Consider the following 16,982-nt stretch of genomic DNA (forward strand, 5'->3'; position numbering starts at 1 on the left):
TCATGGAGTCAATAAGGTTGGAAAAGACCTCAAAGTTCATCAAGTCCAACTTGTCACCATTTATGCATGCTAATAGTGGCTAGGCTGGAGGAAGTGAGTCAGCCAGCCTCAGAAAGATGCTCCCACCAGTTGCCATCATTCTGTACCCAAGGACAGAGCTTTCTATCCACTCACTCCCTCACTTCCACCTCAACATGAAGAACTTCTTTCCCATACGGGTGCTGGAGCAGGCTGCCCATAGAGGTTGTGGAGACTCCTTCTCTACAGAGATGCCAAAGCCACCTGGACATTGTGATCCTGGGAGCGCTGGTGTGAGTGCCTCTGCTTTAGCAGGAGGGGTTGGACTGGATGATCTCCAGAGACCCCTTCCAAGCCCCACCAAGCTGGGATTATGTGTGAAAATGATGGCCTAGTCTATTAGCACCTCTCCCAAGCAAGACTGCATCTATCACTTCAGTAAGGAGCATGCTGCTGTGGTTGGACTCAAGGATCTCAAAGGTCTTTTCCAACTCCCTGAAGGGAGGTTGTAGCCAGGTGGGGGTTGGTCTCTTCTCCCAGGCAACTAGCACCAGAACAAAAGGATAGGATAGGACAAGCCAGGTTGGAAGAGACCTTCAAGATCATCATGTCCAACCCATCAACCAATCCAACCCACCTAAACAACTAACCCATGGCACCAAGCACCCCATCAAGTCTCCTCCTGAACACCTCCAATGATGGGGACTCCACCACCTCCCCAGGCAGCCCATTCCAATGGGCAATCACTCTCACTGTGTAGAACTTCTTCCTAACCTCCAGCCTAAAAGAGGACACAGTCTCAAGCTGTGCCAGGGGAGGTTTAGGCTGGATGTTAGGAAGAAGTTCTTCATAGAAAGAGAGATTGGGCATTGGAATGGGCTGCCCAGGGAGGTGGTGGAGTCACCATCACTGGGGGTGTTTAGGAAGAGCCTGGATGGGGTGCTTGGTGCCATGGTTCAGTTCATTAGATGATGTTGGGTGATAGGTTTGACTGGATGATCTCAAAGGTCTTTTCCAACCTGGTTAATCCTATTCCCCAAACCCTGTTGAGAGAATACAGAATTGACTAGGTTGGAAGAGACCTTTGAGATCATCAAGTCCAACCTATCACCCAACACCATCTAATCAACTAAACCATGGCACCAAGCACCCCATCAGGTCTCTTTTTTAAGCACTTCCACTGACAGTGACCCCATCACCTCCCTGGCAGCACATTCCGATGGCCAATCACTCTTTCTGGGAAGAACTTCTTTCTAAGATCAAGCCTAAACTTTCCCTGGCACAGCTTGAGACTGTGTCCTCTTGTTCTGGTGCTGGTTGCCTGGGAGAAGAAACCAACCCCAACCTGGCTACAACCTCTCTTCTGGTAGTTGGAGACAGCAATAAGGTCTTCCCCAAGCCTTCTCTTCTGCAGGCTGAGCAACCTCAGCTCCCTCAGCCTCTCCTCATAGGGCTTGTGCTCCAAACCCCTCCTTGTGCTCAGCCCCTCCTTAAAAACCCCTTTAGCAGGGGAGGGAAGGGGGCTCAGGCCTTCCCCACACCTACCTGTAGGTCTCTCTCAGTGAAATCAATGATAGAGAAAGCCTTGCGGACTATTTTCCAGTCGTTCTTGTCATTAATAGAGAACACTTTGGCACATTTACCCTGGAGAGCAAAAAGAAAGGCCCAATTAGTCCAATTCATTAGCAAAATCATTTTATTAGATCAGCAGCAGGCAGCTCACTACTTGCATTTCCAGTTTCCTCAGCCTGCCCAGGTGCAATCTGCGACCAGCTACCAACTTGATTTCGCCACCGATAAACGCTTCCAGGCTGGGTGTCAGGAGGATGGGGCCAGTCTGTTCTCAGCGGTGCCCAGGGACAGGACAAGAGGTAATGGGCACAAACTGCAAGCTAAGAAACTCCATGAGGAGGAACTTCTTGAATTTAAGGGTGACCAAGCCCTGGAGCAGGCTACCCACAGAGGTTGTGGAGTCATTTCAAACCCACCTGCACACTGTGGGTGACCCTGCTTTAGGAGGGAGGTTTTGGACTGGATGATCTCCAGAAGGCTCCTCTAAACATTCTGTGACACACAGAATCACAGAAACATTCAGGTTGGACAAGACCCTCAGGATCACCAAGTCCAACCCAGAACCCTGCTCTACAAAGTTCACCCCTAAACCATAGCCCCAAGCACCACATCCAAACCACCTTTCAACACAGCCAGGCTTGGGGACTCTACCACCTCCCTGGGCAGCACATTCCAGTGCCTGACCACTCTTGCTGGAATGAAACTTTTCCTACTGTCCAGTCTAAACCTGCCCAGTGGCAGCTTGAGGCCATTGCCTCTTGTTCCATCACTGCTTAGCTGTGAGAAGAGACCAGCACTAACCTCTCTACAGTGTCCTTTCAGGTAGTTGTAGAGAGCAAGGAGGTCTCTCCTCAGCCTCCTCTTCTCCAAACTAACCATCCCCAGCTCCTTCAGTCACTCCTCATCAGGTTTATTCTCCAGGCCCTTCCCCAGCTTCCTTGCCCTCCTCTGCCCTGGCTCCAGCACCTCCACATCTCTCTTGTGTTGAGGTGACCAAAACTGGACACCATACTGGAGGTGAAGCCTCACCAGAGCTGAGTACCAGGGGGCAATCACCTCCCTACTCCTGCTGGACACAGCATTTCTAATCCCAGCCAGGATGCCATTGGCTTTCTTGGCCCCCTGGGCACACTGCTGGCTCCTATTCAGCTGCTTGTCCATCTCTCTTGTATCGAGGTGCCCAAAACCGGACACAATACTGAAGGTGTGGGCTCCCCAGAGCTAAGTACCACAGCAGGTCCTCTTAGCAGCCTTGCAGCACGCTTAGTACGTGAGGGAGGCTTCACTTGCAGTGCCTGCAGCTCAAGATGTGTGCTAGAGGGCGGGGGAGAAGCTCCCACTGACCTGGATGAGATAGGCGTACTTCTGGGGGTTGCGCTCCAGCCCAAGCCAGCCGAGCAGTTCCTTCTCTCCACCCTCCAACAGCTGGTAGAAAATGTGGAAATTCCTTTCCCCGTGGTTTTGATGGACAACTCGAGATTTCTCAATGAGGTAACTGAGGATGTGCCCTCCCACTGGAGCTCCCTGGCAGAACAGAGCAGCCAGATCAGCGCCACCGGCCAGCACCGACCCGGCTGCGATCGCTGTTCCTCCACGCCCAGGAACGAGCAGCAGCAAGTTTCTGCTGTTACTCATCTGCCATCTTGTGTTCAAGAGGTGGTATCTGACACTACAAGCTGTATCTAAAGAGTTTGTTGTCTTCCTAGTGTAACTCATGCCTTACAACAACCTGTGGCAGCTTTCTACTGAGGGTTGGCAGCAATGCCAGGAGGGGAAGAAGATTTCAGGATGTAAAAAACCAGTCACTTTCCTCACAACAATGCATCTCCTGCAAGAAAAGGGGCAGCAATCTGCAGTGTAAGGCTTCATCAACCCTATGCTGCCTGGGGAGAGTCCAGGAGGTAGGGAAGTGAAAAACTTTCTCACCTTAAAATCAAACTGGATGTCCATGTACTTCCCAAACCTGCTGGAGTTGTCGTTCCGCAGGGTTTTGGCGTTCCCAAAAGCCTAGGGACAAGCAGAGGAAATTCAGGCACTGCTCACAGAACCATTTGCAGTACAGGTGCAGGGGACACCAAGCTGGGGGCAGGAGTTGAGCTGTTAGAGGAGCTCTGCAGAGGGACTTGGACAGGCTGGACAGATGGGCAGAGTCCACGGGCATGAGATTGAACACATCCAAGTGCCAGGTTCTGCACATTGGCCACAACAACCCCAGGCAGTGCTACAGGCTGGGGGCAGAGGGGCTGAGAGCAGCCAGGCAGAAAGGGACCTGGGGGTGCTGGTTGATGGTAGGCTGAACATGAGCCTGCAGTGTGCCCAGGTGGCCAAGAAGGCCAATGGCATCCTGGCCTGCATCAGGAACAGTGTGGCCAGCAGGAGCAGGGAGGGCATTCTGCCCTTACTCAACACTGGTCAGGCCACACCTTGAGTCCTGTGTCCAGTTCTGGGCTCCTCAGCTTAGGAAAGATGTTGAGTTGCTGGAAGGTGTCCAGAGAAGAGCAACAAAGCTGGGGAGGGGTCTGGAGCACAGCCCTGTGAGGAGAGGCTGAGGGAGCTGGGGTTGCTTAGCCTGGAGAAGAGGAGGCTCAGGGGAGACCACCTTGCTGTCTACAACTCCCTGAAGGGAGGTTGTAGCCAGGTGGGGGTTGGTCTCTTCTCCCAGGCAGCCAGCACCAGAACAAGAGGACACAGTCACAAGCTGCACCAGGGGAGGTTTAGGCTGGATGTTAGGAAGAGATTTTTCACATAAAGGGAGATTGGCCATTGGGATGTGCTGCCCAGGGAAGTGGTGTAGTTCCCATTACTGGAGGTGTTCAGGAAGAGACTGGATGAGGCACTTGGTGCCAAGGTTTGGTTGATCAAGTGGTGTTGGGTGATAGGTTGGACCTGATGATCTCTGAGGTCTTTTCCAACCTAGTTTATTCTATTCTAACCAGTCCAGGGTCTCACTTCAGGCACAAATTCATGTAAAGCAAGAGGTGTAGGTGTGTAGACTTGCATCCAAGTGTCATAGAAAGAAGCCTTCAACCTCAACTCTTAACATTTTGTCCCTCCCTTTAGTTCTTACCTCCAGAACGGGGTTGGAAAGCAGCAGGCGATCGCGGACAACCTGCAGCTGCTCTGTCGTTGGACAAGTCACTGCATAATACTGCAGGATCTTCTTGGATGCTTCTGTCTTCCCAGCTCCACTCTCCCCTGAGATGAGGATGAAATGGTTGTTGTACTCGCTGCACATCAGCCTGTAGGCATTGTCAGCTATGGCATACCTGAGCAAGGACCACAAGAAGCAATCAGAGGACAATGGTTGGATGGTAGGGGTTGGAATGGACCTCCAGAGATCAGCCAGTCCAACCCCGTTGCTCAAGCAGGATCACCCTAGGGCAGGACACACAGGAATGCACCCAGATGGCTCTTGAAAGTCTTCAGAGAAGACTACAGAAGCTCCCTTGGCAGCCTGCTCCAGGTGGTACTCACAGATGTGGTGGCAGTTCAAAGAAGTTGACCCCTCGATAGAGCTGCATCTGTGTCATGGTGTAGATATCCAGCTCTTGGTAAGGGTTGACAGATACAAGAAGAGTACCAATGTATGTCTGCAGGGAGAAGGAAGGCACACAGGTGAGGCACTTGTTGAACACTACAGTGAGAGGTCCCCAGAGGAGTCAGGAACATCAGGACACTATGCAAGAACTGCAAAAGATGGCACAGAACCTGGTGTGAGATGGGCAGAGTCCAAGAGCATGAGATTGAGCACATCCAAGTGCCAGGTTCTACACATTGGCCACAGCAATCCCAGGCAGTGCTACAGGCTGGGGACAGAGTGGCTGGAGAGCAGCCAGGCAGAGAGGGACCTGGGGGTAGTGGTTGATGGTAGGCTGAACATGAGCCAGCAGGGTGCCCAGGTGGTCAAGAAGGCCAATGGCATCCTGGCCTGCATCAGGAACAGTGTGGCCAGCAGGAGCAGGGAGGGCATTCTGCCCTGTGCTCAGCACTGGTTAGGCCACACCTTGAGTCCTGTGTCCAGTTCTGGGCTCCTCAGTTTAGGAAGAAGGTTGAGATGCTGGAAGGTGTCCAGAGAAGGGCAACAAAGCTGGGGAGGGGTCTGGAGCACAGCCCTGTGAGGAGAGGCTGAGGGAGCTGGGGTTGCTCACCCTGGAGAAGAGAAGGCTCAGGGGAGACCTTCTTGCTCTCTACAACTCCCTAAGGGAGGTTGTAGCCAGGTGGGGGTTGGTCTCTTCTCCCAGGCACCCAGCACCAGAACAAGAGGACACAGTCTCAAGCTGTGCCAGGGGAAGTTCAGGCTGGATGTTAGGAAGAAGCCCTTCCCAAAAAGAGAATTGGCCATAGGAATGTGCTGCCCAGGGAGGTGGTGGAGTCACCATCCCTGTAGGTATTTAAGAGGAGACTGGATGAGGGACTTGGTGCCTTGGTTTAGTTGATTAGATGGTGTTGGGTGATGGTTTGGACTTGATGATCTCGAGGGTCTTTTCCAACCTGGTTAATTCTATTCTATTCCATGAGAAAAGGAAAAACAACCTAAACCCCAAACCAACCCAGGCAAAAAAGCCCTCCACAAGCTTCAAGATTTCATAGCCAACACCAAACATCTTCCAATGTCTACCTAGCTATGAGTGGAGTTGAACAACAACAGCAAGCTTAGAGCTTTATATACTAGAGACAACATTTTGGTATCTCACGATGCTTAGTGGGAAAACAACCCCAAACAGCAACTCCCATCAAGTTAACACAGTGATGCATTGGCTTTCCCAGCTCCATTTCACACAGCTCTCTGGAAGTGACCCATAATCAACGCTGGGAAGGAAAGCCAAGTAGTGTCTGTTCCATGGATAACTGTCACACAGAGAAAATGCCTTCTTGGCTGTGCAATCACACATCTCAGGACACCTTTGGATTACTTGGATCCATTTTTCACCCCATCACAATGCCCTCTTTTCTACCCTTGTTTCACTTTCACTACAGTCATGCAGCCATCAGCCCTCGTGTGACAGGGGGCCTGCTGGGCTGCTTGCCATTGCTTCAAGCCAGTGGAGAAGCTGGAGGCTGCTGAGAAAATGGGCATGGCTGTGAAGTCACCTCAGTCTGCACCATGAAGCACTCTACACTTTTCAGACAAGTGAGATACCACATTCAGCACTGTCTTGCCTCAAGAGTAAGGGGATGGGAAAGTGGAACAGCACTGAATGCTTTTTGGGTATTCAAGGCAACTCTGAGCAGGCTGAGACTATGATTTACCTTGGCTGAAGCAGCCAGACTACTACTGGGTGATCACTGTGCTGAGTACTGACATTTCATGAGGTTTATTGTCTCATGAAATCATGATCAAGGTAGGAAAGGACCTCTAAGATCATCAGGTCCAACACTACCATGACCACCATGTCCTGTCTGCATGTTGTTTCAAACACCTTCAGGGATGGTGACTCCACCACCTCCCTGGGCACTCCCCTGTCTCAGGGATACAACAAAACCAGCCTGGGAGAACATTCTCTGTACTGACAGAGCTTTCTGCCCCTGAAGTTTGTACCCCATCAAGATGGGCAACAAGATGACAGGATGTTAGGGGTTGGAAGGGACCTCCAGAGATTGAGCCAACCCCCCTGCCAGAGCAGGACCACAGAATCCAGCACAGGTCACACAGGAATGCATCCAGATGAGGCTTGAAAGGGTTCAGAGAAGGAGACTCCACAACCTCTCTGGGCAGCCTGTTCCAGTGCTCTGTGACCCTCACAGTGAAGAAGTTCCTCCTCATGTTGAGGTGGAACCTCCTGTGCTGGAGTTTATATCCATTGCCTCTTGTCCTATCACAGGGTGCAACTGAGCAGAGCCTGGCCCCTCCCTCTGCACACCCAGCCCTCAGACACATTTATTAAACCCCCTCTCAGCCTTCTCCAGACTAAAAAGCCCCAGGGCTCTCAGCCTCTCCTCATGGGGCAGTGCTGCAGTGCTGCAGTCCCTTCATCATCCTCATAGCCCTCCACTAGTCTCTCTCCAGCAGATCCCTGTCCCTCTTGAACTGGGGAGCCCGAAACTGGATGCAATACTCCAGGTGAGGTCTCACCAGGGCAGAATAGAGGGGGGAGTAGAACAGTTTTGGTTTTGTTTGGGTTTTCTTTTAACATGTGAGGCACACACTTCCCCTACCACAGGCTCCACAGCTGCACAGAGGGAGCAGCACTTACATAGATGAGGTTCTCCTGGTAGCGCTTGCGCAGGTTGTTGAGGAAAGCTGTCTCACTGGTGTGGGAGTCCAGGAGCACAAAGTCCTGCACCCCAACTCTGTCCCGGGCTATCAGAGCCCCTTCCATGTTGTCATCAGGGTTATCTTCCACTTCTTTCTACAACACAAAAGTCAGATGATTCAGAAGGGGGAGGGAGCAGGTAGGGATTCTAAGGGTCAGCTAAGTCCTTCCTCGCAGCCCAGGGCCAAGTCAGCCTTGCATGGGGAACACCAAAGGATCATTATCCAAGTTGTTGTTAACACCAGGAGAGTGGTGAAGCCCTGGAATGGGTTGTCCAGGGAGGTGGTTAAGGCACTGTCTCTGGAGGTGTTTAAGCCCAGGCTGGATGAAGCTCTGGCCAGCCTGATCTAGTGTGGGGTGTCCCTGCCCATGGCAGGGGGGTTGGAACTAGCTGATCCTTGTGGTCCCTTCCAACCCTGACTGATTCTATGATACTATACTATGATAACTTCCCTAAAGAGGGCAGTTTCATACCTGGCCTGCAACCCAGGTTCTTCACAGTCATAGACTTGTTTGAGCTAGAAGAGACCTCTGAGATCATTGAGTCCAACCATTAACCCAACACCACCACTAAACCAGGTCCCAAAGTGCCATGGCCACACATCTCCTGAACACCTTCAGGGATGGGGACTCCACCACCTCCCTGGGCAGCCTGTACCAATCCCTGACCCTTCTTGCAGCAAAGACACTTTTCCTCATCTCCAACCTAAACCTCCCCTGGCACAACTTCAGGCCATTTCCTCTTGTTCCATCACCTGACACTAGGGAGAAGAGACCAACCCCCACCTCACTCCAACCTCCTTTCAGGGAGTTGTGGAGAGCAATGAAGTCTCCCCTCCCTGCTTTCATCCTGAATACTGACCTCCAAACACCTGCCAGTGCTGGTGTTCCCACACTACCAATCACCCCAGCAGTGGTGCCAGCTGCCCAAAAGATCCTTACAGCTTCACACAAACCATGGGCAAAGCTCACAAAACAGCTTTTCAGAGTGCAGTATTAAGTGGGATGATGATGGCAATGATTTCAGCCTCTCCTCTGGGCTGAGAGGTGAGAGGACACTTGGTCACACCTGGTTGGTGTTGAGCATGGTTGTCATGGTGGGAGCCACATTGCAAATGTCTTCTGCAAACATTTTTAGCAGCCTTATAGCTTCATTGTAATGTATTCTCCCTCCCCCCCAAAAACAACTCATACTTGGTTCTGTGATGCCACCCTTGCACTCCCACCATTCCATCCTATAATCTATGGCTGGTGGCTGCCTGACAAGACTGGACTTTGGCACTCTGCTGTCACAGGTTCACAGGTTGCATCAGGTTGGAAAGGACCCTCAAAGCTCATCTTGTTCAACTCCCCCTGCAGTCAGCAGGGACATCTCCAACTGGATCAGCTTGCTCAGGGCCCCAAGTTAGACCTTGAATGCATCCAGGGCTGGGGCCTCAACCACCTCTCCAGGCAACCTGTTCCAGTGTTTCACCACCCTCACAGTGAAGAACTTCCTCCTGATGTCCAGCCTAAATCTCTCCTGCTCCAGTTTCAAACCATTGCCCCTCCTCCTATCACCACAGGCCCTTCTGAACAGTCCCTCCCCAGCCTTCCTGTAGGTCCCCTTCAGATATTGAAATGCAGCTCTAAGGCCTCCCTGGAGCCTTCTCTTCTCCAGGCTGAAGAGCCCCAACTCTCCCAGCCTGTCCCTGTAGCAGAGGTGCTCCTGTGTTGAGGACTCCAGAGCTGGACACAGTGCTGCAGGTGAGGTCTCACCAGAGCAGATCAGAGGGGCAGAATCACCTCTCTCCATCAGCTGGCCACGCTGCTTCTGATGCAGCCCAGGATGCCATTGGCCTTCTGGGCTGCAAAAGACTATAAACAGCTTCAGGTGGATTTGTCCTTGTGAGACAAGCTGGAGAAGAGACTTTAACCTTCTCTCCAAGCCAGGAAGCAGGAAAGAAGAAGCCTGACACCCCAGTGGCCTGCTCAGGTTTCCTTAACCCAGTTCTCTCACTGGTATGTTAATTGGTAAGTGACACTGGTCCCCATCAGACAAAAAAGAAGTCATGCTGAACCTCTTCTCTGGGCTGCTTTTGTGCTCAGATTTTCTCCCTGGTTTGCAGGGGTTGAAGTCAGGCAATTTTATTACCATAAACCACCCGGCCCCCCCCTTAACCCCATCCAGTTCTGGAGGTTGTGTGCTTACCTGGCATCACCATCAGCAAGAGCTCCCCACCCCAGGACTCATCAGCATGTCACCCCAGCAAGCCAGTGCTCTTTTCAAAGGATTATTTTCCTTCCCTCATCACTGCAGAGTCAGGAGATTTTCTTTCTTGCCTCCTGAGACACAAGCTCTATCAGAAGATCTCTCCCTCACTACAAAGGAGCCTTTTCCTGTTCCCACAGGGATTTGTCCGTCAGCATGAACTACAAGGAACTGCAACAGACCACACCACAAATCCATGAGATGGGCAGCTCTTGAGAGAGGGCTGATCACAGAATGCATTGGGGTTGGAAGGGACCTTTAAAGGTCACCTAGTCCAAACCCCTCCCCCCCTGCAGAGAGCAACACAAGGTGAGGAGCAACAGGTTGGTTTCTTTGACAAAGTTTGTACCAATCAAGCAAGACCTGGCAAGGACCAGTTAGGAAAAAACCAAACCTTCTCTTTACAAAAGCCACCCAGATTTGCAAAAGTGTCACCCTTCTTTGCCAAGGGGTCAGAACTTCAACAGGCTCACAAGTTAATTGTTGCTGTTTCTTTGGTTGAAACACCCCAGAGGACATCAATGTGCAGGGCAAGAGGAGGATTCAGGGTGGGTTGGAATTAGAGGATCTTTAAGGTCCCTTCCAAGCCAAACCATTCTATGATTCTCTGATCAATGATGAGGCCACTTGTTTAGGGAAACCCCAAACCAACCATGCTACCCATGCCAATACAAAGAGGTGAGAAGCCCAGGTGGTCACCATCTCACCTGGAGTCTCCTTACCCATCCACTCAGTCACCCCTATCTACAGTAACATGCCATGCAAGGCTCCAGCTTTATTTGGGCCACCCCCAAAGCCAGCAGTTCTGTGATTCTATGAAGGGAATCATTAACTCATTAGGGTTGGAAAAGCCCTCTAAGATCATCAAGTCCAACCATCCAGCCAACACCATCACGCTCACTGACCCAAGTCCTCAAGCGCCACGGCTACACGTTTCTCGAACGCCTCCAGGTGTGGTAGCTCCACCGCCACCTGGGCAGCCTGCTCCAGCACAAATTCAGCAAAGGAATTGTTCCTATCTCCTCCACACCTCCCCAGGACCACCCCAACCCACTCAGAGATGCTGAGTTTCCATCCCACCACCCTCCAAACTCGGGGGTGTGTGTGTGTTTCTGTCCCGCCCGCCTCCCGCTTTACCTGCATCACCGCAGCGTGTCATCTCCTCTCAGCTCCTTCTCCAGCCTGCACTTTGTGCATCAAGAGTTAACAGGGCTGAAGATGAGGCCCACTGACACCAAGTATCGTGTGTCAGGGCTGTTTGCTCTTGGGCAGGGATGCTGACATCCTGGGCTTTAATGAATTATCTAACACCCTGTCAGCACTCGAGTCACGCTGCGGCTGACGCCGATGCCGCCACTCGAGGAGACTTTTAAGACCTCACCAAAAGGCTGAAGACCAAGCGACAGGTTCGAGCCTTTCTGGTGGGTAAACCGAGCAACTGAAGGCACGAAATAGACCGCCCCTGATGAGGCTCCAGGCAGCTCCTGGGCTGGATGCCCACTAGAGGTCACTGCAAACCCCATTTTCATTCGCAGTTGGTAGCTTCCAAGGCTTTTATCCCACTTTTACCTCTCCTCCTTTTCCATATACGACAGAGTTTTGCCTCCAAAACCTGAATTCCTGGGTTGGACTGAGATTGCTGCCAACGCTCATGGGACTCCAGCTCTCTCTCCCCCTCTGCCTAGCTGGCAAAGACAACAACAAGTGTTTTCCCATGATTGCAGAAACAATTGTCAGCAGAATAAACTCCTCCATTTGGGTAGCTGCTGAGACAGGAGCAGCAGAAGTGACCTCTCAGTTCAGTTCGACCAACCTTCCAACGATGCTTCAAATACAAAGCTCTTCACAGGACTGAAGAAGCCTCACACCCAAGTCCAACCTCACTCAGTACCTAAGGCGTCCTCATGGCAAAGGAAATGAGGGTCTCAGGATTGATGAGCTTGGAGCAACACTGCTAAGAGATTCCTCCAGAAAGATCAGAGCTCTGTTTTGGAAATGGCCACCTACTGCAAGAGGCAGCACTCCCTGACCCAGTCCTGCACCCCTCCTGCCCAACAGGGATTTGATCATTAAGAGCCCTGCAAACTGGATGGAGGCGCTGCAAGGATTACAACAAGGAAATGCCTCAGGCTCTGCTCACCTCCCTCCACCCAAGCCTCTCAAGAGGAGCCAGCCAAAAAGGGCAGCAACACTGCTTGACCACAAAAAGTGGCCTTGAAAGGTGTTCTGCAAGAGATCTGCAGAGAGCACAGACAGGTTCCAGCCATCATCTCCTTCAACTCCATCAACAACCTCAAGATCAAGACCACAGCGTGTGGTAGGGCTGTGGGAAGGGTACTACAAGCAGCTGTCTGCATGGTGCCTGCTTCAAGAGGAGCCAGAACCTCTTTCCTTCAGGCCCAAAGAGAATTCAGGCCATCAAGGAGGAATATGCTCGACAATAAGACCTGGAGCAACACACTCAGCATTCAAGAGGAACAGCAAGCCCAGGGCAACAGGGAAATAGAACCCTCCTACTGTGGAAGCTTTGGTGTAGCTCCACAGAATTCATCTGTTCAGAGTAATTTTGAGATAAATAAGAGCTGCACATAGAATCATGGAATTGTTTGGGTTGGGAAAGACCTCTAAGGTCATTGAGTCCAACCATTAACCCAACACCATCACTAAACCAAGTCCCAAAGTGCCATGGCCACACATCTCCTGAACACCTTCAGGGATGGTGACTCCACCACTTCCCTGGGCAGCCTGTTCCAGTGCCTCATCACTCCTGCAGAGAAATTCTTCCTCAGCTCCAACCTAACCCTCCCCTGGCACAATTTCAGGCCATTTCCTCTTGTTCTATCACCGGATACTAGGGAGAAGATTTGACCCCCCACCTGGCTCCAATCTCCTTTCAGGGAGGTGTAGAGAGCAATGAGGTCTCCCCTAGACTAAAACAACCCAGTTCAGTGAGTTACAAAGAGCAATGAGGTCTCCTCTCAGCCTCCTCTTCTCCAGGCTAAAACCACCCAGTTCCCTCAGCTGCTCCTCACCAGACACACTCTCAACTTTTAATACAGAATCACCAAGGTTGGAAGAGACTTCTAAGATCATCAAGTCCAACCTGTCATCCAATACCTCATGACTAGACCATGGCTCCAAGTGCCACATCCAATCCCCTCTTGAACACCTCCAGGGGTGGTGACTCCACCACCTCCCCGGGCAGCACATCCCAATGGCTAACAACTCTCTCAGTGAAGAACTTTCTCCTCACCTCCAGCCTAAACCCACCCTGGTGCAGCTTGAGACTGTGTCCTCTTGTTCTGATGATGGTTGCCTGAGAGAAGAGACCAACTCCCTCCTGGCTACAACCTCCCTTCAGTTAGTTGTAGACAGCAACGAGGTCTCCCCTGAGAACTCAAACCCATCTAAAGCAGACCAGGTCTCCACCAAGCCTCCAAGCTATGGCTGCCCCAACTGCAGCAAAGCCAACAAAGAGATGAGGTGATTTTTCAGCCATTTCAGCAAGACTGGCCCCTAGATCTCTGGCAACCTCTTTCAGAATGAAAATTAAATGCTAGACATCGACTGTGCTTGGAAATGCAGCAGCAGCACCGTGGAAAAGGGATCTGCTGGGCTTGTGATGGAGGGGTTGGGGGGGTGGGAGAGGTGGGGACAACTCTCTGCCTTGCACTACTGTACCCAACCCGAGGTAGGAGAATTCATAAATGCCATCCCACTGTGGAAAACTTTACACATTGTAACCTAATTTCTCCTGAAAAGAATACAGAATAAGAGGGTTTGAAGGTTAATCAAGAGCCTAGGGAAATGCCAAACACTTCTTAAGGCTTCTTGTCTGTCTCCAGGGCATAGTCTGCTATAGACTTGTTAAAGGCTGACTGTCTGCCTCGCTCAATAGAGGAGAGGTCGAGGTGAACCCACTTCACTTTCATAAATCAAAAGAAAGGAGTGAGGAGGAGGGGGGGGGGAAGGAAGAAAAGTAGAGAAAAATCTCCAGAGTTCAAACATTTCTTTTTTTAACAACCCCCCCCCCAACCCTTTAAATCCTAAATGGGCTTCATGGCTGCCATTTTGAAACCCCTTCCCTCGCCAAAGGACCCTTTTGATTCCTATTCGCAGCGCCAGCGCCTCACAGATAATCCATTGAGAATCAAACCCCCCTCCACAAAAGGCTTCCTGAAACAATCCTCTCTCCCCCCCCACCCCCCAACCCTCCAAGTCCTGGTGAAGGACAACATTTTTTGTGCCTTAAAAATACAAAAAAAGTGGTTTTTTTTCTTTTTCTCTATTTTTTATTGTGGGGCTTTTTTTTTCCCCTCTCCCCCCCCCCCCCTCCTTTCTCCCTTTCGCCGCCCCGACAATCCATTACACACATATTCCTCCATTTCCTTTCAGTAATTATTCATTAGAAAACATTTAACGTCACTGCAGATTTCACACTGGGCAGTCTGCACACAAAGGAGAAGAGTTGGCCCATTTAGAAGGGGTTGAGGCAGCCTTTTCTCATCCTAGAAGCTCCAAGGGGGTGGGGGCCGGCCGGACACAACGGGCAGGCTAAATTGTGCGGTTAACGGTCAAAGCCCCCCTGCCTACTTTGACACTCATTTAAAGATGACGAGGAACAATAGAGATTTGTTCTTAGCAACTCTTTCTTGTTGCTCCCCAGCTCTAGGTCGGGCGGCTCGGGGAGGGAAAAAGCTTCGAGGCACGGAGCCGGCGCTGAGGGTCCGGTTCCACCTGCCGCGCTTCGCCCCTCCGCCCGCGCCTCGCCCGGAATGCCTCTCTCCCCACTTTAACCCAATGAGACAGGTAAAGAAATATCATTAAAGAGACTCCCATTCAGCGCGTCAGCTCCAATCGAACAACTGCCTGTCAGCTGCAGAGGAGCAGCTCCAATCTGGGGGTGAGCACCAGGTTAAGGAAAACAAAAACACCCAGCCCTTCTCACCCCAAAATTCAGCTCTGCCCTTCCACTTTGCACCAGCACCGGCAGCAGGATGCTTGACCTGAAGTGCAAACCATTTCTTTAAAGCCTTTTGATTAGTAAATCCACAACTACTGCCTCGACGAAGCCTTTTACCTTAGCCAGTAGGACATGGCAGAGAAACACACTCCCTCCCCCAAAGCCCTCTAACTGCCCCAAACCCCACTTGTGCCCTCAACAGAGGGAGGAAAGCAGCAGCAATCACACCTCACTCAGCAGGCAGGTAGAGAAACAGCATTAAAGAGACTCCCATTCAGCACATCAGCTCCAATCAAACAATTGCCTGTCAGCTGCAGAGGAGCAGCTCCAGTTTGGGGGTGAGCACCAGGTTAAGGAAAACAAAAACACCCAGCCCTTCTCACCCCAAAATTCAGCTCTGCCCTCCCTCTTTGCACCAGAACTGGCAGCAGGATGCTTGACCTGAAGTGCAAACCATTTCTTTATAGCCTTTTGATTAATAAATCCATAACTACTGCCTCGAAGAAGCTTTTTAGCTTAGCCAGTAGGACACAGCAGAGAAACACACTCCCTCCCCCAAAGCCCTCTAACTGCCCCAAACCCCACTTTTGCCCTCAGCAGAGGGAGGAAAGCAGCAGCAATCACACCTCATTCAGCAGGCAGGTAGAGAAACAGCATTAAAGGGACTCCCATTCAGCACATCAGCTTGAATCAAACAACTGCCTGTCAGCTGCAGAGGAGCAGCTCCAATTTGGGGATTAGCTCCAGCCAGCTGCTCTTCTGCACCCCAGGATTCAAGTCTGGGATTCCAGCTTGCCCCAATCCTCTCAGCACTGTCAGCAGGCACCTGACCTGAAGTCTAAACCACATCTTTATAAACCTTTTAATTGACAACCCTCTGACAACTGCTAGGAAAGAGCCTTTCGCTTTGGCAGCAAGTTCTGAATGCAGCAGAGTAAACCAAAACACAACACAATAACTTCCCCCCCTCCAAAACTGTCCACTTTTGCCCTCTCCACCCCAGCTGGATGAGGGAAGAAAGCAGAGAAAACCCCAACCCCCACAAAAAACCACTGCTCCAAACCCTACCTTTTGCACTCTGGACACCACAGCTTGCAGAGGGAGGAAAGCAGCAGCAATCACACCTCACTCTTGGAGGTTTTTCAAGACACGTTCCTGTGTGACCTACCCTAGGTGAACCTGCCTGGGCAGGGGATTGGGACTCACTCTCCAAAGGTCCCTTCCAACCCCTACCATCCTATGAAATGCCACCTGGGACAACAAACTGCTGCCCAAAGGTTCCAACTCAAGCTCAACCCATAGCACAACCCCAGTCTTGATTTCTGTACAAGAGCTCCCTCCAAAAAAATCTATCTGGGGTTGCTTTGACAACAGCCACAAAGCAGCAGCCTGCAGAGGCTGCAAGGCAAGGACTAAGGGACAGGAATTACAGCAAAGGTCACCCAAGTGCTCACACTGATTTAGAACCTGCACTTGCTCTAGGTCTGGTTTGTCAGGCATGAAGTAGCATCCAGTGCCAAGCCTGCAGTTTTGCACCCAGCTGGGAGGAACTCTGGGTGCCTCTGAAGGAGCTGCAAGCACCTGACTCATTCCTCAGCTCAAAATTGCCTGGCAAGGGTAATACTTCAATAGAACCTGGAGAGGCAGCCCCAAAGGAGCAGTTCTTGGGAATAAACAGCAAACCTCCTTCAAACTCAGCCAGAAAACATCTTTTGTCAGCCCTTCCTTGTTGGGTTTGCTTGCCAGGACCTCCTTGCACACAAAGCACTTTGCCAGGAAGCATTTAAATGCAAAGGTTAAGCACCAAGATGTTCAGAGAATTCTTTCAGTTGAAAAAGCCTTCTAAGACTGAGTCCAACTGTCAACCCAGCACCACCATGGCCATCAAACCAGGTCCCAAAGTGCCATGGCCACACATTTCTTG

At 51.3% G+C, this 16,982-nt stretch overlaps 1 protein-coding gene across 10 annotated transcripts in view; it reads right to left on the reverse strand.

The window, feature by feature from the left end:
- The window catches only part of MYO1H (myosin IH), a 71,361-nt gene that overhangs the window by 29,282 nt on the left and 25,097 nt on the right, over positions 1 to 16,982 (reverse strand). For 7 of the 10 annotated variants that reach the window (XM_068163323.1, XM_068163325.1, XM_068163321.1 and 4 more), the window contains 7 exons: positions 10,036 to 10,266; positions 7,785 to 7,940; positions 5,065 to 5,180; positions 4,658 to 4,856; positions 3,517 to 3,597; positions 2,935 to 3,114; positions 1,564 to 1,662 (listed from right to left, as the gene is read on the reverse strand). In XM_068163323.1, the coding sequence (XP_068019424.1) occupies positions 1,564 to 1,662; positions 2,935 to 3,114; positions 3,517 to 3,597; positions 4,658 to 4,856; positions 5,065 to 5,180; positions 7,785 to 7,910 (801 nt within the window). In that variant the 5' untranslated portion in view covers positions 7,911 to 7,940; positions 10,036 to 10,266. The remainder of the gene's footprint in view (positions 1 to 1,563; positions 1,663 to 2,934; positions 3,115 to 3,516; positions 3,598 to 4,657; positions 4,857 to 5,064; positions 5,181 to 7,784; positions 7,941 to 10,035; positions 10,267 to 16,982) is intronic. The other 3 variants (XM_068163324.1, XM_068163327.1, XM_068163328.1) reach the window with 2 other exon arrangements.

This window comes from Melanerpes formicivorus, unplaced genomic scaffold (assembly GCF_026170545.1).
Source record: "Melanerpes formicivorus ecotype bairdi unplaced genomic scaffold, bMelFor1.0.p_v2 SCAF_72, whole genome shotgun sequence".
Classification (NCBI taxonomy): Eukaryota; Metazoa; Chordata; class Aves; order Piciformes; family Picidae; genus Melanerpes; species Melanerpes formicivorus.